This window comes from Miniopterus natalensis, chromosome 4 (genome assembly GCF_054644295.1).
Source record: "Miniopterus natalensis isolate mMinNat1 chromosome 4, mMinNat1.hap1, whole genome shotgun sequence".
NCBI lineage: Eukaryota > Metazoa > Chordata > Mammalia > Chiroptera > Miniopteridae > Miniopterus > Miniopterus natalensis.
The window spans coordinates 98,009,013-98,030,416 of record NC_142084.1 but is presented as its reverse complement, the minus strand read 5'-3'; the positions used below and the strand labels follow the sequence as shown (position 1 = coordinate 98,030,416).

Sequence of the window (21,404 nt, the reverse complement as noted above, 5' to 3'; positions counted from 1 at the left end):
TGAAGCTGTCTTCATTTCTATTGTGAGCATTTAGTGCTATAAATCTTCCTTTTCATACTGCTTTAGCTGCATCCCACATATTTTTATATTTTGTGCTTCATTTTCATTCAATTATTTATGTTTTTATTTACTCTTAGACTTCTCTTTGATCCAGGGATTAGTTAGAAGTGTGCCATTTAATTTCCATGTGTTTGAGATTTTCCTGTTGTCTTTCTCCTGTTGACCTCTAGCTTGATTGTGTTATGCTCAAAGAACACACTTTGTATAATTCCAATTTTTTTAATTTATTGTAGTTAGTTTCATGGCCTAGGATACAGTCAATCTTGGTGAATGTTTCACGGGTCTTGAAAGAAATAATGTGTATTCTGCAGCAGAATCTGCGTATCAGCCATAAACTTTATATGCCCTTCATCAGAATTTAGGGTTAAAGGGGAAGCTTGAACAAGTTTAGCCTTTTGCTTTAACAACAATGCTGTGGCTATTTTAGGAAGCCTGTGCCTGTGGGGCCTGTCATGATTACAGGGCAATTGCTTTATCCTACAAACGTGTGTGTGCTTACACTCAGACGTTTGTAGAATGCCTGTTACTTGGCCATCCAGCTGGGTGGTGAAGGGGTTGCAGAGATCAGAAAGCACAGGCTCTTCCCTTAGAGAGGCGGACATGACTGAGGTCTGTGCCACCGAGGAAGGGGACCTGTATACGTGGCTTTGGTAGCCCAGTGAAGTGACAGAAAGCACCTGGGGGAGGCAGGTGAAGGAGTCTAGTAGAAGAGATGACAGTTGAACTCAACCGCAATGCATGAGCTTTTCATGCAGAGAATGGGGGAGGACATCCTGGTAGAAGAAGAATCCACAGAGCAAAGCGAGAGGAAGTGCGTGTGAGACAGTGCGAGGTGGGGAGCAGGAGCCTGGGTGACAGGCTGGGGCTGACCCAGAAGAGTGCCCACTAAGTCACGAGGAAGCAGCATATGAATTGAAGCCCAGACCTGCCAGCTCATCCCAGCAGCACAGGGACAGAAACTCGGGCAGGAATCCAGGAGCAGAAACACCAAGACTATATGAAAGGAGCAAAAAGCTTTCTTAGCTGCTCAGTCGGCTGATGGAAGGACGAGTCCATTCAGAAGCCTGTCAGCTCGTCTCTGGAAACAGGGCTGGGAGGAGAGATGTTCCTGACGGCCACTCGACTCCGCTTCCCGCACCCGCCAAGAGTGAAATTTGTCAGAGAAAAGAGTCTTTTTCAAGTTTCACGCAGACAAGTGTCTTTGCCTTGGCTGTTACTGTTATTTAAACATCACAAGCCTGTTTGGAAGCTGTCCGGGTGCTGGGGGGAGCCAGGTGTGGGGCTCACTTGAAATCTGCAGGTGCAGCGGGCGGGCGGGCGGGCGGGCGGGAGCCTGGACGGGAACAGCCCACACCCCCGACTTCACGCTCTCCTGTCTCGGCTCGAAAGGCTGCATTGTGTTGTTACTGACAAGACCTCGGCGTGGATCATTCAGAGGTGTCCTGGGGCGGCAGTGGCACGTGGCAGGGCGACGCTGAGTGGAACTGTTTACGTGGCCACGGCCAGGACACTGTTCACAGCCCCAGTTCCCGCTGCGTTTTCACAGCCATTGCCTCTGGGGCTCTGGCCCCGGCTCTCTGCCTCCCTTTGTAGTGGGAGCTTTCTGCACAAGCCTGACTGGAGGAGGTGGACCCTGTGCTAACAGACGACTCTATGTTTGATTGCCAGGACCGGGAGCTGTGGGGCACCTGAGTTTCACGGAGATCCTGGACACGTCCCTCAAGGTCAGCTGGCAGGAGCCCCTGGAGCGGAACGGGGCCATCACAGGTGAGTGGCCGGGAAAGGGGCAGGTTCTCCGGTGCCCAGACCTGGGTGTAACTCCAGACAAAACCCCGGCAGAGCACACGTCCCCACACCCAGGACCCTGCACCAGGAGCCCGGCTCCTTAAGGGCCTTTTCCTGCCTGTGCTCCAGCCTCCGATTCCAGAGACCGAGTCTCCCTCCATCATCTTAACAATCCTGTGACATCTGGTCCACGAGAACTGGTCACTCAGGGTGATTCTCTCAAGTGTGTTCATTTCCCTTGGTTCTCATAGCAACACAGTAGTTTGATGTGACCGATTTACAGGTGATGACGCTGAGCCCCAGAGGGGAGGGGCCCTTTCTTCCCTCCGTTCAGCAAGCACCCCCTGAACACCCGTGTCCCTTCTGAGCACTCGCACACTCACTCTTGTGTAAATCTTAAAGGAAGCCACGAACAGTTGTGGGTGGAGCCAGCACCTCACAGGAAAGCCATGGCTGCCGACACTCCTGGTTTAGGGTCTTCAGTTCCACCAGCTAATGGCTTACTGAGCTCATTTCCGTATTGTATCTAAGCGAGTGCCTAGGGGTACGCCTGCGGCCTGTGGTCATTGTGGACTTGGCCTTCAAAGGCCCTTCTCAGAGCCAGAGTCAGCCAGCCGCCTGGCCGCCTGGCCCTGCACCAGGAGATGCACAGAGCTCCAAGCACGTGATCCCCGGGTCACTCCATCTGGCCTTTGACGGCCACACCATAAAGTGTGCCCAGAATCCACCAGACGGATGCTCACAGCGCTCTGTGAAGGGTGTGGTGGGAAAGGCCACCCAGAGGTGAGACCCAACACCCATTTCCTTGGCCTCATGGGGTCCCTCCCATCGCCTCCCTGTGACCGCTGGCCTTGGTGACGCTCTCCCTGCACTGGACACTCTGCCCCAACAAGCGAGTACCCCACATCGACCTGGCTCCCGGGGGCGCATGCAGGCAGAACCACACGGTCGGCCTAGTCCCCGTGGAAGGCGGAGCGTTTCACCAGGTAGAACAGACGAGGAGCTGTGTGTGTCAGCAAGCCTGGCTCCCAAAAGCCACTGTCAGCAATGTCGACGTGGCACCAGGGCCAGCATTTGGCAGCCTCCTGGGAAAGCCGCTGGGCCTGCTGGTTAAGGCAGCAGGCAGGGGCCCGGGCGGGCGGTGGCCTCCAGCGTGTTCCCGCACAGGCCGCTTTACGCTTTGTGGCCTGACGCCTGTGGGAAGCCACGCTGTGCCAGCCTGGTGCCGGGGAGCAGCCCCTGTGCCTCGTTTTAATTCAGGGCCGGGGGAGGGGGTGCCGAGCAGGACGGCCCTGCCCACCCAGCAAATTGCCCATTTCGCCCACATTGTGAATCCGGCACCTTCGCTCTGCCTCCTAACCCTGATTTATGAGGCCCGGGATGCGCGCGGACAGTTTGTGATTGGGTGCGCTGCTCTCGGTGCAGAATTTACTTCAGATCAACAGAAAATTATTTCTGCAGCAACCTGGGCCGTTAGTCTCAGTTAGGCGGCCACTCAGCAGGTAGGGTGTGGCCAGGAGGTGCCGGCACCTGGCTCTCTCCTCGGCCCCCTCGCCCCTCGCCCGCTGCAGTCGATGAAACATTCACGGCCAGAGCTGCCGCACGTCCTCAAACACTGCGCGCTGCCCAAGGGCCTGGTGCCCGCCACAGCCCTGCCCATCACGCGCCCAGCGCCTCTCCCGTCCTCCGTCCCGTGGCCGGCCAGCTCCCCCCTGTGCTGGCGTCCCCTGGGCCCCGTGGGGCGGGCGGGCAGCTCTGCTGTCCACTGGCTCGGTTTGTGTCCGTAACAGTGCAGCGGCCGAGTTCCCAGTCTGAGCTGAAAGGCCTCGATCTGCCGCTGCAGGCGCTGGGCGGCCGGCTTTAGGCTGGCAAGACGCTGTCACTTCGCAAATTCTGATGGAGATCCGCTTTCAAACCAATGAAATCGTCGGGCGGACAGACAAGGTCATCACCCTCGCAAAGCCGTCCCTTTCTCTGCGTGCAGAGGAGGCCATCGGCACCAAATTATCTGTTTCCAGGAGTAACCCCCGAGGTCGGGTGGCTCCCAGGTTGACGCGCACACTTTCAGGCTCAGAGAGAGGTGACGCGGAGCGAGGCCTGTGGGAGGCTCGCAGAGCCGGGGCCAGCCCTGCGGCGCCCAGCACGTGCCAGAGCTCCCTGTGCATGGGTCTCTCCCGGGAAAGTGAGGTGATGGTGGCTGCAACCTCGGGGGGCTGTGCGGGGTTAACAGCGAATACACGTGAGGGCTCAGCGCCCGCAGGAGCAGGTACATACTCGATGTGTGTGAAGTTAAGACTCATCGCCTGCAGGTTTGTCTTTGTTTTAATTGTACAATTGGCTCCAAAATCCTGAAGTAACAAAGTGAAGAAATGATTGGTTTAGGTGCTTCCTGATTTCAGTGCTGGGAGATTGAGGGGCGTCGCCTCAGGATGGTGGCAAAGAGGACGAGACCCTAAGGTCGTCTGGAGTCGGGTGGGAGCCAGAGCAGGGCTGTGCTGGGTGGTCAGGGAGACGAGGCCAGACGGGCAGACCCTGAGGACAAAGGGTTAGCAGTCCTCAGGGGCCTGGGGGGGCCTGGGGCCTGGGGCCTGGGCAGGGACCTACACGCCAGGAGCAGCCTTCAGGCAGTCAGCAGGTGCTGTAATTTGGGGTGCTCTCATGAGCACCAGGGCGCCCCCTGATAGGACCACCCCTCTGCCTGCCCTGTCCCTGGGTGTCCCCAGCCTGGGAGCCCCCACCAGCACACAGAAGCCGCTGGGCTGTACGAGAGCTGAGGGGCAGCAGCTTCTGGCATTAATTTTTTTAATATTAAAGTCCTGAGACGCTGCCCCCTAAACTCTTGTACACCTGAAGTAAAGTTCCTACTGTATTCACTGCTCTCGTCAGAACGGGAAGGCGCGTTAGGACGCCTCCTGGAGCTTCAGTACCCCTGAGTTTATTGACTGGAAAGAAGGAGTGTTTTCAGCGGCTTCCCTCTGCCGCTGGGCCTGGGAGCTCTTTCCGTCACTGTCCCCGAATGCAGAGCGCTCTTCAGCCTCTGATCACATCAGCGCCCTCCGCGGGGCTGGTTCAGGAGCTGGCCGGTCTTTTTTCTCTGAGCCTCAAACCACAGTGGAGCCCAGGCTGGATAAATTGTGGTTATGAGTCCCCTCTAGACTGAACAGAGAGGAGGGAAATCAGATTTCACCAGGAGAATGGGCTCGAGGGGGCGCGGAGCTGGGAGCCGAGCTCAGCCAGGCAGTCGGCGAACAGCCCCTTTTTCAGGCCAAGCGCTCGCGTATCCGTCATTCCTGGGGGAGCAGAGCAGCGTGTCCACAAATTAGGTGCAGCCCAGGAGCGAGCAGCTGATTTAGGGCTCTGCGGAGGGAAAATACGAGCTTATAAAAATGGAAATACTACTGAGGTGCAGCCGTAATTTGACAAGAGGAGGTTAGATCCCGCACGGCGGGCTGGCGGCCATCAGTCCTCATGCCGCGGGCACTGAGGTTACCGGCTTGGCGGGGCGGCCCTGTCCTCCTGCAGATCACAGTGTCGCCAAGAGGGGCTGGCGAGGTTTCTGGGGGCACCCGGGACGGAGGCTGGACTCTGAGGTGCACTTTGCCAGGACAGTGGCCTCTCGTCGGACCTCTATAGATGCGCAGGGATGAAGGCACAGCCCCCCACCGCCCCCTCGCTCCAGGAGACACCCCCTAACTCTGCATGTCCTCCCCAGGCTATAGGATCTCGTGGGAGGTTTACGGAAGGAACGACTCTCGGCTCACAGACACACTCAACAGCTCGACGCACGAGTATAAAATCCAAGGGCTGTCCTCTCTCACCACCTACACCATCGACGTGGCTGCCATCACGGCGGTGGGCGTGGGCCTGGTGACCTCGTCCACCATTTCTTCTGGCGTGCCCCCAGGTCAGTGAGCACACCCGCCGCTTCCCTGCCCGCCCTCCCCTAGAGTTCTGAGGCTCGGAGGGGACCCGCCTCTGAGGGGGTGTCAGCGTCCTGTGGGGTGGCGGGCGCAAGTGGGCGATGACCCACCACCGGCCTGTTTCCCGGTGTCTTCTGATGACACCTTCACCGCTCTTCTGTCCGGTGTGGGGTGCGGGGAGGGGAGACGTGAACCCCTCAGTGAGCTGGCACCGAGGTCCCACCTCCCGGGAAAGGGAAACCGCACAGCAGGAAAACGCAGGCCTTGTGTGAGAGAAATAGGAAATGTTGGTATTAAAATCGAGAATAGTGTTGACAAAAGAAATGTCCAAACCTGCAGAAGATTTTTATAAACACGTGAGTTTGAGCCAAACTAACAACAATTGCCAGGAAGCAGGATTGCAGACCGCCCTGAGGATGCCAGAGTTGCAGTTCCTCTGCGCGTGTGGAACGAAGGCGGGACCGCGAGGCAGGTTCAGAGCAGGCAGGCATCGCGTCGCGGCTTAGCAGGGCCACCTGCCGCCTTGGGGGTGGCCCCGCCTCTGAGGGCCTGGGAAAGGGCTCACTCTGCCGGTTCAAAGGGGTGCAGCCCCTAGAGGCGGGCCTGGCTCCCAGCCTCTCACTAAAGAAGCTATAGGCCTGGGCTCCCCACCCGCACACCTGACCTGTCAGGAATTCATGATCGGATCTCCCTGGGAGGCTGTTTTCCACAGAACCCCTTTCATATGCATTTAACAAACAGTGAAGACTTGGGTTTGAGATAAGAGAGTAGGAGAAGGCGGAAGGAAACGTAAAGACACAGAAAAGTCTAGAGGGTGAGGGGCCTGTCGGTGCACAGCTGGCCGCTGGGGGTGTTGGCTCACGGTGGGTGTGGGTGTGGGTGGCAGCCGCTCTCCCGTCCTCAAATCACAAGCCTCCTGAGAGGTCCGCTCACTCCTTTCTCCTGGAAGATGACTACTCAGCTTTCTCCAGTTTTAAAGTTCATGTTGAAGACGCAAAGCTTCTCCTGGAGTCCACAGTGCCCGTGAGAAGAGACTGGGCTCCCAGTTCAGCTCTGTAACCAAAGCTGCGAGTCTCTTGCCATTTGAAAGGTATTGGTCCGCCCTGTTCTGGCCTCTGAGGAAAGCACGGTGCCCCGTTCGTCAGGGCCCGAGAGATCCCTCCAAAGCCAGTGTCTGTGTTGGTGGTGGTCCCATACCCACTGCAGTGTTCGTGACCTAATTACTATCCTGCAGGGTGATCTGCAGACGGTATCAAACAAGTGACATGTTGCCGTCACCTCCCCTCTTGCCAGCCAGCAAGTACCTGTCAGTGAGCAGCGGGGAGGCTGTTCCTCTCCTCTGGGCAGTACAGCCTCCTAGGGAACTTTCTAGAAGCCGTTAGACCCACCCTGCCAGCAGGGGAGCCTTGAGCCCAGCAGTGTCCCAGAGCATCTGCTGCCCACCAGTGGACAGTTCCCCTGTTCCCTGTAAGGCAGAGGTCCCAGCTCTGTCACACACGCACCAGGACCATGAGGCTCCTTCAGAACCCGATGCCACCCCCCCCCAGTATCCCTCCTGGGCAGCAAGGCTGGAGCACCTGCCTGCAGAACAAGGTCTCAGGTGCCACTGAGGATGCTGGGCGGGACCACACTTTGTTTTTAAAAGGCACTGACAAAGCAAATGCGTTCCTTTAAGAAAGAAGTTCTTTTACAGAAGAACTTGGGGGCTGTATTCTGTGTGCTGTGCCTGAAGTTTATAGCCATTAGTGACTGAAGGACCGTGTTAGGAATCCAGAGAGCACCCTGGCCCACGTGGCTCCGCTGGTTGGGCATCACCCTGTGCACCAAAAGGTCACCGGTTCAGTCCCCGTTCAGGGCACATGCCCAGGTTTCACGCTCCGTCCCCAGTGGGGGGCATGCGGGAAGCAGCCTGTTGATGTTTCACTCTCACATCAATGTTTCTCTCTCTCCCTCTCTCTCTCAAAGTCAATTAAAAAAAAATCCGGAGGGCTCAAAAATATGAGTCGCTTGTCCTATGATGTAAACATTTTCTGCTTATTAGACTAGGTTTATTAGACTAGAAAACGAAGGGCCCCTGAGGTCCCCAAGCCCCTGCCTGTGCCAGCCCTGAGCTGACCACCAAGGTGGCTCTGGTCCCCGTCAGGCTGGTTCGAAGTCCCCGGCAAGGGCGAGCTGGGAGGCGGTCCTCGGACACCGCACGGCCTCCTCCCCGCGGCACTGCATACCCTTCCCGTGTCCCCGTGTCTCTCTCGAGGGCGTCTGCCCCGCACACTGACGTCAGGGCTGCCGTTCTGAGCACCGCATGTCGCTCGGGGGGTGGGCTTCAGGGGCAGGAGCCCACCCCAGCGGCTCCTCGATGAGCAGGCCTCGGTCACAGGTAGCCTCTGAGGGGGCGAGGGAGTCGGCAGAGCGCACCTTCCCTCAGTTGCCAGAGCAACCGCACGGGGCGGTGGGGAGAGTTCCGCACTCTCACCCGCGTCCGGTCGTCGTGGAAACCAGGCCCGGGAAGCCTAGGGCTCAGGACCTGCCCCCCTCCCTCCCGAGTCTTGCTGCCTGGAGACAGCGGTGTGCTCTCCTCCATCCCCCGCCCAGCTGCTCCCCAAGGCATCACGGACACTGTCCAGGGTGGGGGACGCCCAGTGCTTTGTGTCCTTGAGGAGCCCGTCATCCGGCCTTTCTTCATTTGACAAGTATCTGTTCAACAAGGTCCCCACCTGAGTGCGTCATCCAAGAGGCCACACTGATGTCTCCTGATGCCACGTCCCACGGCTGGGGCCTGATGGGTGACCCACAGAGTGTGGGTCCTGCTGTGATCGTGTTCCTGGGGAGCTGTGCTCCTCCCTATCATGGTTTTAAAACATGTCCTCTTTTGGGTAGGAAGGCGTTTGAAAGTGTTTACTCCCTGACATGTTTCACCCGTTTCCAAGCTGGACAGAGTTTAAGCCTGTGCCTGTCCTCTCTCATTTCTCTCTAGAACTTCCCGGAGCCCCGTCCAACCTGGTCATTTCCAACATCAGCCCCCGCTCGGCCACCCTGCAGTTCCGGCCAGGCTACGACGGGAAGACGTCCATCTGCAGGTGGATCGTGGAGGGGCAGGTATGTGTCTCGTGAAGGCGGGAGCTGGATGCTAAAGAGCGATCCTAGCTCCTGGGTGTGATGGCTCCTTCGCAGCGATGAGTCCGTAGCTGATGGAGCTGACATGGGGGTGGTTTGTGGGGTGGCTGTGTCTGCAGGAGAGCCAGGGACCCACAACAACTGGGGTGCTGGGGACAGATGTGCAGAGATGAGGGGAACCGAGATGACAGGAGTCTCATTGGACAATAAGGAAGTGGTGGAAGGCTTGAAATTCATGTTGTAGTTCCAAAGGGGTATGCAGAGCCTGAGGCACAGCTGACTCATTTAACTCTGTCACAGTTAGTTACCGAGCGTACTGGTAGGGTTAGCTGTTGGTACAGCCCATCTGTCACATGAATGAAAGAAAGTGAGGGAGTGAGTGAGGGAGGGAGGGAGTGAACCAGTGAGTGAGTGAGTGAGGGAGTGAATGAGTGAGTGAGGGAGGGAGTGAGGGAGTGAATGAGTGAGTGAGGGAGTGAGTGAGGGAGGGAGGGAATGAATGAATGAATGAATGAATGAATGAATACGCATTCACTGGACATTGCGGAGCGTGCTCATTTCCAGGCCCTATTCTCCCCTGAGGGGTGAAACAGTAACAGAGCTGACATTTCTGCTGGAAAGGAGAAGTTTCTCCCTTGGCGAGTTGCTGGGAGAGGCACAGCCGGTCCATCGAGGACTGTGGGCGCCCCGGGCGGGGGTCGCAGGGGCCCCTCCCGCAGTAGGGAGGGATGGGCTCCCAGCTGCCGGGGAGCCCCGAGGGTGGCGCCCAGAGACAGCCGACCGGCAGCCCCACGCGCTGACAGCAGCAGGGAAAGAGCGGGGTCAGAAGTAATAGTTTCAAAGAGCTCTGTCTGGGGTAAAACCTACCCAGACCCTGTGGTGAAACAACGCACTCTTGGAAGCAGCCATAAATTAGGGAACAAATTCCGTGGACATGTTCAAAGCCTCATTAAGCAGCCGTCTCTGGAAACCCGCGCAGGGCCCTGAAAGTGCGAACCGGCGGGTGGGGACCGATCAATAGAGGGGCTGGAGCAAGTGTTAGCTTAGAAAAAACATCCCGACCTCACACATCCGCCCAAAAGTAAATCCCCAGCGAATGAAAACCCAAGTCACACGCTCGAACTTCAAAATGCGTGCAAGGGAAGCCGTTTCCGTCTCTGAGGCTTCGGCTAGCCTGAAAATATTAAATGGAAAACTCCAGAAAGAAGCAGTTCATACGTTTTATGTCACACACTCTTCCCCAAGCTGTGACCCCACGTCCCCCCGTCACTGCCGTGGTCGTTGGTGGCGGCTGTGCACCTCCCACGCGGCCCAGGGCCCTGCGGTGGGACAGTCCCTCTGCCAGCTCAGGGACTTCCGCGAGCCCTGCCCTGTCGCTGCCCCTTCAGCGTTGCAGCCGAGGCCTGAACTGAGTGTTTAAGATGCTGCTTCCCTATCCTCTCGCCCGGTCAGTGGCTGGACCTGCCCTCGCCCGCAGGCTTATTGCCAGAACCCAGGGCGGCAGGACGCAGGCTGAGCCTTTCCCTTAATTCCCAGTTTCAGAGTCACTGGCCCCGGGCGCTCCGCGTGTGAACTGGGCTCTCTTTCTGTTTTGCCCTCTCTCTTCCTGAGGATCAGCGTAAAAGCAGATTTCCATCGCGGCAGTCAACCTTTTCAAACCTAGAATTCGCCCCCCTTGGTCAGGGGCCCCCGTCATGTGCCAGGACTTCAGACACCAGCGTCCTGACCTTCGATGATCTCGCTCCCTGGTACCAGGATGTCCTAGGATCATCCTGTGCCTCCCTGCCCAGGCTCACACCCAGCCATTCCCGCCAGGGGCCTCGGCTCCGTTAGTGTCCGGTGGTATTTAAGACACAGTCCGAGCACGGGGGGGGGGAGGGGTGCCCACTGCCGCTGGCTGGTCACGGCTTCTAGGCCTTTCCAGGGGACGGAGGGGAAACACATGAGTTCATACTCATATTTCCAATTAAAATTTAAGAATATTTTACTTTGAGTTTATATTTTAAATACCTTTTCCCTTGCACTGAAATTGTGCTTTTTAGAAATAGTAACCTAATTACTTATTACCTCTACCCTGCTATTATATAAGGAGTTTCAAAGTTGTCGTTTCCATGGTCCTACCAACAATAAGACCAGTGACTGCAGTGTAAGTGTTCCTCCCTAGACTGTGTTACCCTGCGGATGTGCCGTCGAAATGCCGAATCCGAGAGCCCCTCTCGCCGTGTGGTTCCGCCGCCAGCTCGATACAGACTCCGATTTATTCATTTTAGGGGTTTGGTTTTGGTCTTTGGCCTCAATCTCTAGTGAATGCTTTCTTTAAAAATTATTTCACTTTTTTAACAAATTGTTAAAACATTTCCAATCTAATTTATTTTTGAGCCTGTAACTCACTTGCAACTGTGACCTGGGCGGAGATCCACCGGCGCCTCGCAGCTCCTGCCCAAGCGCCCTGTGGCGGCCCAGTGTTGACCTCCTCTGCGTGACCCGCTTCTCAGTCAGACCTCCTCCGCGCGAGGTTCCCTTTCAGTCCCGACCATGTAAAGTGCCCCAGGAGGGCCGTGTTATTGGCGTGGGGGGCAGTGAATTGCGGGATAGAAGCTCATCAGCGGGAGCCGTCCGCTGGCCTGCAAGGAGCTGATGGGCTCGATTTGAAAAGCAGCTTTTACAGGTGTTTCTGGGTCAGTGGTGTTTTGCTGAATTAGTAAACTTTGACCTGGAGTGAGCAAAACACCTCTCCCCACACTTCCACAGATCCCCACAAGGGGGAATGCAGATGTCACCCGCCTTCGTCTGCCACTCTGCTGGCTGGCGTGTCCCTGCCCGCCCTGGCGTCCGTGGCCGCTTCTCTGCCCCAGTGGCCAGTGCGCGTCCCGGCCTCCCCGGGCGGCTTCGTTCGCGCAGGCGTCTGTAATGAGGCTGCTGGAGCTGGCACCTCGGGAGCAGATGAAACCATTTCCATTCGGAAGTGGAGGGAGAAAAGCCCACTTAGTGCTTATTTGTGGGTAATAGTGCCATTTGCTTAAAAGGTGTTGTTTCAGGGAGTTGTGGGCTCATAAAGCCGCTGCAGCCTGCTGAGTGCTGGTCCCGGTAACTAGAGAGCAGGGGGTGGAGGGAGCCCGCCGGTGAGGCCCACGGGTGCCCCAGGGGCCTCTGTTGTGACACCTTCCTCGCCTTGGAGCAGCCAGGGCTGTAGAGGGATGCTGTCATCTCCCAGGGGCACTGCCCTCTGAGGGGTCGACCCAGGCCAAGGAAGGGAGGCCGGGCCAGGCGCACGCCTGCGACGCACTGTCCTGGGCGGGGCCGTCTGTTTCCCATCGTGCCCCTGGCCAAGCCTCTCCCAGTAGCCCTCTCCCAGCGCTGAGGTCCTGGAAAAGTGTCCTGGCGGGTGAGGGAACTGCTTCCTCCTGTCACACTGCGAAGCCCCTGCAGCCCGGGTTCCCTGTGCCTCAGCGCCCAGCTTTGAAAGCCCGGTGGGCACACCGGCCCCGCACTCCCTGCAGCTGCGTTTGCTGCTGCCCTGCCCTCACCCACGCATGTGAGCCCAGCCCGAGCTGCAGGCCAGCCCCGAGCAAAATCCTGGGGAGACATACAACCCGCCTGCCTCCTGAGTGGGAAGAAATCCTGGGGAGACATACGACCCGCCTGCCTCCTGAGTGGGAAGGGCTCCGGCAGGTCACAGCCTCAGAGGAGGAGCAGAGGCTCCGGCCTCAGGGAGGTTTCCTCAGTGAGCCCGTCCCTTTGAAAGGAGGGGAGTGTGCCTAGGAGATAAACAGCTCCCCAAAAACGTGGCTCTAGATTGTCCACTTCCCTATGTAAGGAGTTCCTGTGATTTTTTCTAACAGTCCGTGAAAAGTGGCAAGAATTTGGCAAACGTGAGGCTTAGAAAAACCTCAGGTCCTTGGAGTAGACACATTTGAGACAGACGACCCAGCTCCCCAGCTCGGCCCCCTCCGTTGCAGGGTGCCCTCGGGATGGGGCCTGGCTCGGTGCAGGAGGGGACCTGCTGGGACCTGTGGGATCCACGTGGGCACAGGCGAGGGAGGGGCAGGCTGGCTGTCAGAGCACAGGGGGTGTGGCACAGGGACAGGGCGCCGGGCACTAGGACGAACAGTGCAGCCCTGCCTGGCCTGGGCTCCCTGTCATGACCGTCATTGAAAGTCCCAGCGTGGACTTGCACGTGGGAAGCACAAAGCTCCTCATAAATGCAGTAAAGTCGAGGCGGACATGTGGCTGCCTCCAAGGCTGCATCGGGTCGTGTGGGCCCAGAGGAAGGACCATGTCCTGGGAGGCCTGGGGAGGGAATGCAGGGCCACCCCTGGGGAAAGACCTGGAGACTCAGGCGGGCCCCTCGAGCAGGCCCGGCCAAGGACCAGGCCCGGCCAGCCTCCTGATGAAGCTCGGGACAGGCCAGAAGTGTCTGTGGTCAGAGGGGTTGAGTCCCGGGGGCAGGGGGGGTGCTCACTCAATGGGAGGCCCATCCTCCTGGGGCCAGAGCAGCCCCCCTGGAGCCCCCTAGTGTCCGCTGAGAGTCAAGCTGCCGGCACCGAGTTTTGTTCAAATGGAACCAAAACCCCACAGCTTGAGAAGTGTCGGATCCAGCTGCCTGGCCTCCGTTTCCGGCAGTTTCCGTCCTGAGTGTATTGAAGGACCCAGCTGGCTGCCTGTTGCCTCGGACGGGAGAGATCCCAGCGAGTGTCTCCTGCGGGGTCCTAGGCCGGGCCTCCGTCTCCGCACGTGGAGATGCGGAGCTGGGGTTTCCAACCGCGCGTTCGGGGCGGTGTCGGGGCTGCTCCCGGGCCTCCCGGTGCGTGTCCCTCAGCGTCTGCATTACAAGAAGCCCGGATGCGGTGAGTGTCTTCCCGGGGGAGAGGAGCGGCCGCGCCCCGGCTGCCGGCCCGCGCAGGAGGCCGTGGCGCTCTCATGGTCCCGCACGGCCACGCAGCCCCGGGCGCCTGGCAGGGCGCCGGCTGCTCTGCTGGGCGACGCGTCCCGAGGGAGGGGCAGCAGCCACGCACTGGGCGTTTCAGTGTGTGTGCTGCCCCCTGGCTGTCCCGCAGCGGGGCCCTCGGCTCCGCCGCCCGGGAACCGGCCGGGCGAGGGGTCTGAGGTGGCCCTGAGGTGGCCGTCCCGCGCGTGGGCCGCCCAGGCCCGGGCTTCTGAAACCCCACAGAAGTTCCCGCGCCCCAGTGGCAACTCGAGGAGGACGGGGCTGGGGGGCGTTGACTGTGCCGGTCAGTCCCGAGAAGCAGCCCCCGTGGGCATAAAGCTCGGCTGTCCAACCAAGTCAAACGTGCCGGGAGTCGGCTCCTGTCCTGAGAGCTGCTCGGAGTCTCTCGGCCCCATCCGCTCGCTGGAGCCTTAGATTTGTCTGAATGTCTCACTGTCCCGGTCCCAAGGTTTTATATTTGTCCCTCTCAGGCACCCATCACCCAGCAAACGTCTGTTAAGCACCTGCTGTTGATAGGTTTCGGGAATCGCGCTCTATGCCAGACCATAAAGATGAAAAACTCCCATCCCTGCATCCAGAAGCTCATAGTCCGGGGGTTGGAGGCATGGCTGAGATGTGGTCCAACGAGGGACACAAATGAGACTCCTGGGCGTTGTTATAAACGTGTCGCTAAGATGGCACAAGAGTAACTGACAGGTAATCAAGGAAGGCTCCACGCAGGAGGCGAGATTTCAGCTGCGCCTTGAAGTGTGAGCAGTGTCTGATAGAGGAAGACGTCCCAAGGGGATGGAAGGCTTAGAGTTGGGAGATTGCACGGCACCTGTTGTTTCAAAATGTGTTATTATTCAGATGTGCTGAGGCCAGCCCTGAGTGGCAAGGCAGGGGGACAGCCTGTGAGAGCCCACAGAGGAGGGTGGGTGTGGGCTCTGGGCTGGGGCGTTTGCATCTGAAAGGTGCCCACCTGGGCAAGTGGTTTTCTGTCTCTAGGATTTGACCGACCCTGGGAGGTCAGCCCCTTCAGGTCAGCAGGGCCCCAGATGTCCAGGGATCAGATGCAGAAACTGGAAGTGTGGCTGGTACACCTGGGGGGGACCAAGCAGCTGCACGGCCAGGTGTGAGCAGGACTCAGTGGAGACGAGACCGGAACGGGAGCCGGAGCCGTGTGAAGGCCAGGGGAGCACTGATAGGGACTAGTTTATTTCTAAAAATGTCCCTGGTCTCTGAGCATGGTGCCACAACTGAGGTATCCAGGCCCTGCACGCTCCTCAACCCATCAGAGGCTCCCGATGCCCCTGGGCTGACCACTGCCGCCCTCACTTTGTCCATACCCAGGCCGAGGTGCCCAGCGTCACACAGGGAGGTGCAGGCTGCTCATGCCCTGTGCCGCGCCCAACACCCCCTCGCACCTCACTCCGTGAGTGAGTGACAGTGCCCAGTCCTCGGGGGCACGTCAGGGCCTGAGGAAGTGACACCAAACCCCACCTCGGGCACAGGGAGGCGCAGGCGTCCCTGCTGGTCCTCAAGAGGGGCTGTATCTGAGGGAGAGAAGGGACAGACACAGACACCACGTCCGCGACACGCATGACAGGTGCAGGGGGGGCCGAGCGCACTTCGGAGACGTTAACCTAAAAATTAAAGGCCTTTCAAAGTGGGAGGCAACCAGCGTGTATTTGAGATCAGTGAGAATAGCTATTCAGGAGGCACTGATTCAGTCAAAGCCCAAACAGTGTCCAATGAGGGGACAAAGGCAGGGGAGTTTAGGAGAAGGGGGCAGTGACACCCCGGAAGGAAGGCGTAGCTGTGGTGCAGATACGCTGACCTAGTGACGCTAGTTCTAAACAGTGTTTTTAATTTTCAGTCCGGTCTCATCACATCTGCTCCTAGTTGTCCTTGCAAACGGTCCTTCGGGACACAGTGCTGCCCTAGGCCCGGTCCAAAGGTTATTTTGTTTTAACGTCCAGCTGTGTGAGGCATAAGGCGAGCGGGGCAGCTCCTCCAGCTCCGTTTCCGTGACTCCGTTTGTGTTGTTTAGAGATGAGCAGGACTGGGTGGCGGGAGAGGCGGGGCTGGGGAGCGGCTGCTTGTCTGGACCTCAGGACGGAGGGAACACGGGGCGGGGCTGACACTGACCCCAGTCCACGCCCGTCCGTCAGCAGCTCTAGAGCGTCGGGCTCGGGGTGCTCGGTACCCGGGGCTCCCAGTGCAGGGACAGTCGTGGGCCCACAGGTGGCCTCCGGAGATGAGCAGCACAGGGCTGTACCCCCGAGCCCTGCTCCCAGCGCACACAGCCCGGCCTCACTCCCCGGCCCTCGGCGTTCATCCGCCTCACCTCTCACTTCCTGGCTACGACAGCTGTGGCCCAGGACACTCTGAGGCCTGTGTTCGGTAAGTTCAGGCTGGACTGCAGGTGACTAATGGGGGAGGGGAGCCCTAGAGACTTCAGGGAGCGCTTGCCCTGTGGCTTCCCCTTACTCGTCACAGAAGCTGACTGGCTAGGCCCTAGGGAACGGCAGGGACCCCACAACGAAATCTCTCCTGGGTCTGTCCTGACCCCCCTTCTCTCCCCCGGCAGTGGTGTTTTCCCCCTGGGGTGTGGTGTCCCTCCACAAGGCCTGGCTGTGCCAAGATGCCCATCTGTCCCCTGCCTCCAGCCCTCCAGCCGCCTCACGGAGGCTGCACCTGGCTTGGCCGGGATGCCACTCAGAATGAGGGGCAGGCGACTCGCTAACTCTGCAAGTTGCTGACCTGCAGGTTTTCCCGCTGACACCAGAGTTCTTGGCGAGAGGGTGCACTGCTTGGCAGGCTTCCAGGGAGTGACATCTCCGAGTGTCTTTCCTGCCTTAGCTCCAGGTGAAAGGGACACTGTTTCCCCCCCCTCCCTGCCCGCTGCCCCTCCCCTCCCCGCTGCAGCTCCGTGGAGCTCTGCCCGCAGTTACCTTTTCCAGGAGGTTCATGTTTGTTCTCTGAGGAGCCACTGGTCTCCTGGCCTCGGGGTGCTGAGCTCAGGGTGGTCACCCAGCCTTGGATGGGGCATTGGAGGTCCCGGCCATCCGGCTGGTCTCCAGCTGAGGTCCCTAAGGCCCCACAGACTGCGAGGCCTTCCCCAGGCAGACACCGTGAGTTCTGACTCCGAGTGGGCAGCAGGTCTGGGCCGCCAGGTATTACTTGAGTGCACATGGAATGACACTGGGCAGGGCAGAGTCTCCTGGTGACTCAGACGCAGCGTGCTCCCTAATGGGTCCTGAAGCCCACCGCCCGCTGAGTGGCACTTGAAGTGTGTGGCGTTTCTGCTTTTGTCTTAAGTATTGTAAAGTGCTGTTTGTTAGCTTTAGAAGAAAAAGGGGGAAAAAAACACCAGAGCTCAGCTTCCCTGCAGAGCTCAGGGTTGTTTTATCTTTAACGAGTTCTGCGGCGTCTGTGTCCAGAGCATCGTTACTGAACAGTGGTTATTCCAGAACACTCCGTCTCAATGGTCTCAAAACCTCGCTGAGCCAGAGGGGCCTGGTGAGAACACAAGGACTCCGTTCCTCACCCGAAAGAATTGGTCTCTACAGATCAAAGTGTGAACCTTTCAGTAGGAACTTAAGGTCCCCTGGAGCTCTTGGAGCCTGTGAGTGAAATCCTGTTTCCAGTACTAATTCGCTTGTGGGGCTCAGTGCAGGACAGCCGTCTCTGGTGCTGGGTCTGAGCTCAGAGCAGGATAGCCGCCATCTCTGTCCATCTGTGGCTTGTCCTGGTGTTAAACCAGCAGGCTGGGCCAGAGTTTTGGCTGGACCCGGGGGAGCTGCCAGAGGTACAGGGAGGAGTAAGACCCTGACGCTACCTCGGGGCACCTTTGGGACAAAGCAAACTAGCGCGGCAAGACCTGGGAGTGTGGCCGAGGAAGCTGTGCACACCCTCGGGGTCAGACCCTCGAGAAGGTGGGCAGACTCCTCCATAAGGATCCTCAGGCTCTCAGGCCCGACAGGCCCTACAGCCACTACAAGGCCCTGGGGTATGGACTTGGCCATCAGCAAAACACAGACCCATGAGCACGGCCATGTTCCAATAAAACTTTATTTACACAAACAGGGGTGACTGGATTTGGCCAGCAGGCACAATTTGCCGACCCTAGGACTAGGCCCTACGGGTCGTCCAGCCGGTCCCAGGATTTCCCTCTCCACAGGTGGGTGCCATCGGTGAGGAGGAGGAGTGGGTCAGCCTGTACGAGGAGGAGAATGAGCCGGACGCCCAGACCCTGGAGATCCCAAACCTCACGCCCTACACCCATTACAGGTGAGAGAAGGGGGCCTCCAGCAGGTGGCGCTGTCTGCAGCAGCAAAACCCAGGTACATGTGCATAAGCCAGGCGTTTCCAACCAGCAGTCACAGAAACTTGAAGCTGTGGGAGTAAAGTCTTATTCCTGGGGAGGTCTGTCCCCGATGTGGGGCCGGGCCTAGCTAGCAGCCGTCCTTCCGTCCACACCAGCTGGCAGGACGCGCTGTCAAGATGGCTCACCGTCGCAGTCAGACACATGCTGCTTTTCTTTACAAAACTCCCTGCAAGTGCAGACGAAGCAGCTGTCCAGGCGAAGTCCCCCTGCCCCCCCCTCCAGGCCGGGAGCTGCCAGCCTCCCTGATCGTGCACCTAATGTTCCATCTCACCTCTGTTTCCTGACCCTGAAACACATCCAGGCGTAAATCCTCGGCCTTGAGGAAGGGCAGCGTGATCGCGAGCTGTTAGCACTGTTATAACGTCCCGCACGGTGATCGCAGGCAATGCAGTTTCCAGTTATCACACGTGCGCAGATTGATAGTGTCGTTGTCCTGCCAGGATGGATGCATCCCGTCAGCTCCGGGGAGGGAGGACCACAGATGGCTGGGCAGGGGGCAGGGGAAACGGCATCTTTGTGGGGAATATTTTCAGGTCCAGTCCCAAAGTTGGGCTCCAAACAAAATCCTAACGAGAGACCATTAGCTTCTGTTCCCTTTAACATTTTCCCTGAGATTGGAGCAGACAGATCAAGATACACTTGTTTTGTTTTGGGGGATTTTGTGTGGTTTTTTTAATGTTTTTATTGATTTAAGGGAGAGGGAGAGAGAGAGAAGCATCAGTGGTGAGAGTCTTTGATCAGCTCCCTGCTGCACACCCCCTGCTGGGGATGGAGCCCAAAACCCCGCATGTGCCCTGACCAGGAATCGAACTGTGACCTCCTGGTTCATAGGGCAACACTCAACCACTGAGCCACACCAGCCAGGCCAAGCCCTCGTTTTTAGAGAAAACATTGAGCTTTAAGACAAGCTGTCAGGATAAAGCCTTACCCTGTAAAAATGGAGTGGGCTGTATAATTATTTCTAAGATCTGAAGCTGCCATTAGAGACCTGTGTCCCTGTCTTAGCTTCATGTGAACAAGGAAGCCTCTGTGATAAGCACGTGTGAGCTCTGGATGTGTTATATGTAAGTCCAGTTCAAATAAGCGTAGCTGTAAATGCAGACGAGACAGAGCCGAAAACACGGGCACAGACTTGAAACGGAGGTGAGCCCACTGGCCACCGGTTTGTGACCGATGGGGTTTGGATCCCGCGGTGTGGATTCTGGGGCCAGTGCTCCTCTCTCGATCTGACAGGAAATGGGGCGCAGGCACCCTGGGTCATCAGAAAGACATGGGACTTTCAGAGTGTCTTTTGGTGACGGGCTGACCCTCCCGTCCTGTTCAACGCCATGTGAACTCTGATCCCCTGAGAGGACCCTAGACCTGAACCAGCCCACGGCAGCTGATGGCACAGATTTGTGGCCACAGAACCCACCCGTACGCTTCTCCTGGGAATCTGAAGTCACTGGTTTCCAAATTTACCCTTCTTTGAGGTCTTTCAGGGGGAAGGGCCATACCTGTAATTTGCATTTTTAATGAAACCAGGTAGAAAGGGCGCCCTTGAGGACCGACCTCTAGGATTCAGGTGGACACATGCCTGACCCCCTCCCACCCCCACCCCGAGACCCGGGCGTGGGGTTTGCTTTCCTTCGTTTCTCCGTCTCCCGAGCTGCCCTCTGCCGCGCCGTCACCGGGCCGCCGGTTGTGCCTCCAGGTTCCGAATGAAGCAGGTGAACGTGGTGGGGGCCAGCCCCTTCAGCCAGTCCTCGCGGGTCATCCAGACGCTGCAGGCGCCCCCGGACGTGGCTCCGTCCAGCGTCACCGTCCGGACGGCCAGCGAGACCAGCCTGCGGCTGCGCTGGGTGGTGAGTGGACGCAGAGGGGCCCCGGGCGGTGGTCTGGGGCTCCCGGGGCGCCCAGGACCCCAGAGCCGGGCTGCAGTCGGGACTAATCTCACTGAGCCCATAGACGCTGCGCTGTTCCCGGCCTCGGACAGCCGGCGGGGCCCAGGCGCGGGGGGGCGCCGGGGCGCAGGGCTGGCCTCCCGGCCCCGGTCGGTCAGCACGGGGCTCCCGCTGTCAGAGGCCCAGCCGGGTCATGTCCCACAGAATTAAGCCAGGGAGCATTTAAAGGCACATCCAGCCAGAGTTACCGACGGGACTCCATTTGGGTAACGGCAGAAAAGTTCCAGAGAGAAACAGTTTCTAAGGCTGTCCCCCCGAAAGTGCTGCCAGGCCCGGGCCTCGGGGGACAGCCCCGCGGGGGCTCACGCCGCTGTCCCCCCAGCCCCTGCCCGACTCCCAGTACAACGGGAACCCCGAGTCCGTGGGCTACAGGGTCAAGTACTGGCGCCCGGACCTGCCGGCGCCCGCGCTGGCGCAGGTCATCAGCGACCGGCTGGAGCGGGAGGCCGCGCTGGAGGAGCTGGAGGAGTGGACGGAGTACGAGGTGCAGATGCAGGCCTTCAACGCCATCGGCGCGGGGCCCTGGAGCGAGGTGGTGCGCGGGCGCACGCGGGAGGCAGGTGAGCGCGGGGCGGGGGGCAGGGGGCATACGCGGGAGGCAGGGGACCGCGGGGGGGGGGGGGGCAGGGGAGCGGGGTCGGGGGAGGGCGGGGGGGGAGGCAGGGGGGCATACGCGGGAGGCAGGGGACCGCGGCCGGGCCTGCGCCCTGTCTCCCCTGGGAGGGGAGCTGGGCCCCACTCTCACGGCTCCGCCCAGAGGGGCGCTCAGACCCCTCCCCCCCTCATGGCTCCGCCCAGAGGGGCGCTCAGACCCCTCCCTCCTCTCATGGCTCTGCCCAGAGGGGCGCTCAGGCCCCTCCCCCCCTCATGGCTCCGCCCAGAGGGGCGCTCAGGCCCCTCCCCCTCTCATGGCTCCGCCCAGAGGGGCGCTCAGACCCCTCCCCGCTCTCGTGGCTCCGCCCAGAGGGGCGCTCAGACCCCTCCCCGCTCTCGTGGCTCTGCCCAGAGGAGCGCTCAGACCCCTCCCCGCTCTCATGGCTCCGCCCAGAGGGGCGCTCAGACCCCTCCCCCCTCTCATAGCTCCGCCCAGAGGGGCGCTCAGACCCCTCCCCCTCTCATAGCTCCGCCCAGAGGGGCGCTCAGGCCCCTCCCCCTCTCATGGCTCCGCCCAGAGGGGCGCTCAGACCCCTCCCCCCTCTCATAGCTCCGCCCAGAGGGGCGCTCAGGCCCCTCCCCCTCTCATGGCTCCGCCCAGAGGGGCG

The 21,404-nt window shown here is 59.3% G+C and overlaps 1 protein-coding gene across 1 annotated transcript in view; it reads left to right on the top strand.

The window, feature by feature from the left end:
* SDK1 (sidekick cell adhesion molecule 1) overlaps nt 1–21,404 on the top strand; it is a 323,826-nt gene that overhangs the window by 237,428 nt on the left and 64,994 nt on the right. Inside the window, exons 19-24 of the mRNA XM_087817025.1 lie at nt 1,729–1,827; nt 5,558–5,749; nt 8,740–8,861; nt 17,993–18,102; nt 19,893–20,043; nt 20,465–20,702. Of these exons, the coding sequence (XP_087673151.1) occupies nt 1,729–1,827; nt 5,558–5,749; nt 8,740–8,861; nt 17,993–18,102; nt 19,893–20,043; nt 20,465–20,702 (912 nt within the window). The remainder of the gene's footprint in view (nt 1–1,728; nt 1,828–5,557; nt 5,750–8,739; nt 8,862–17,992; nt 18,103–19,892; nt 20,044–20,464; nt 20,703–21,404) is intronic.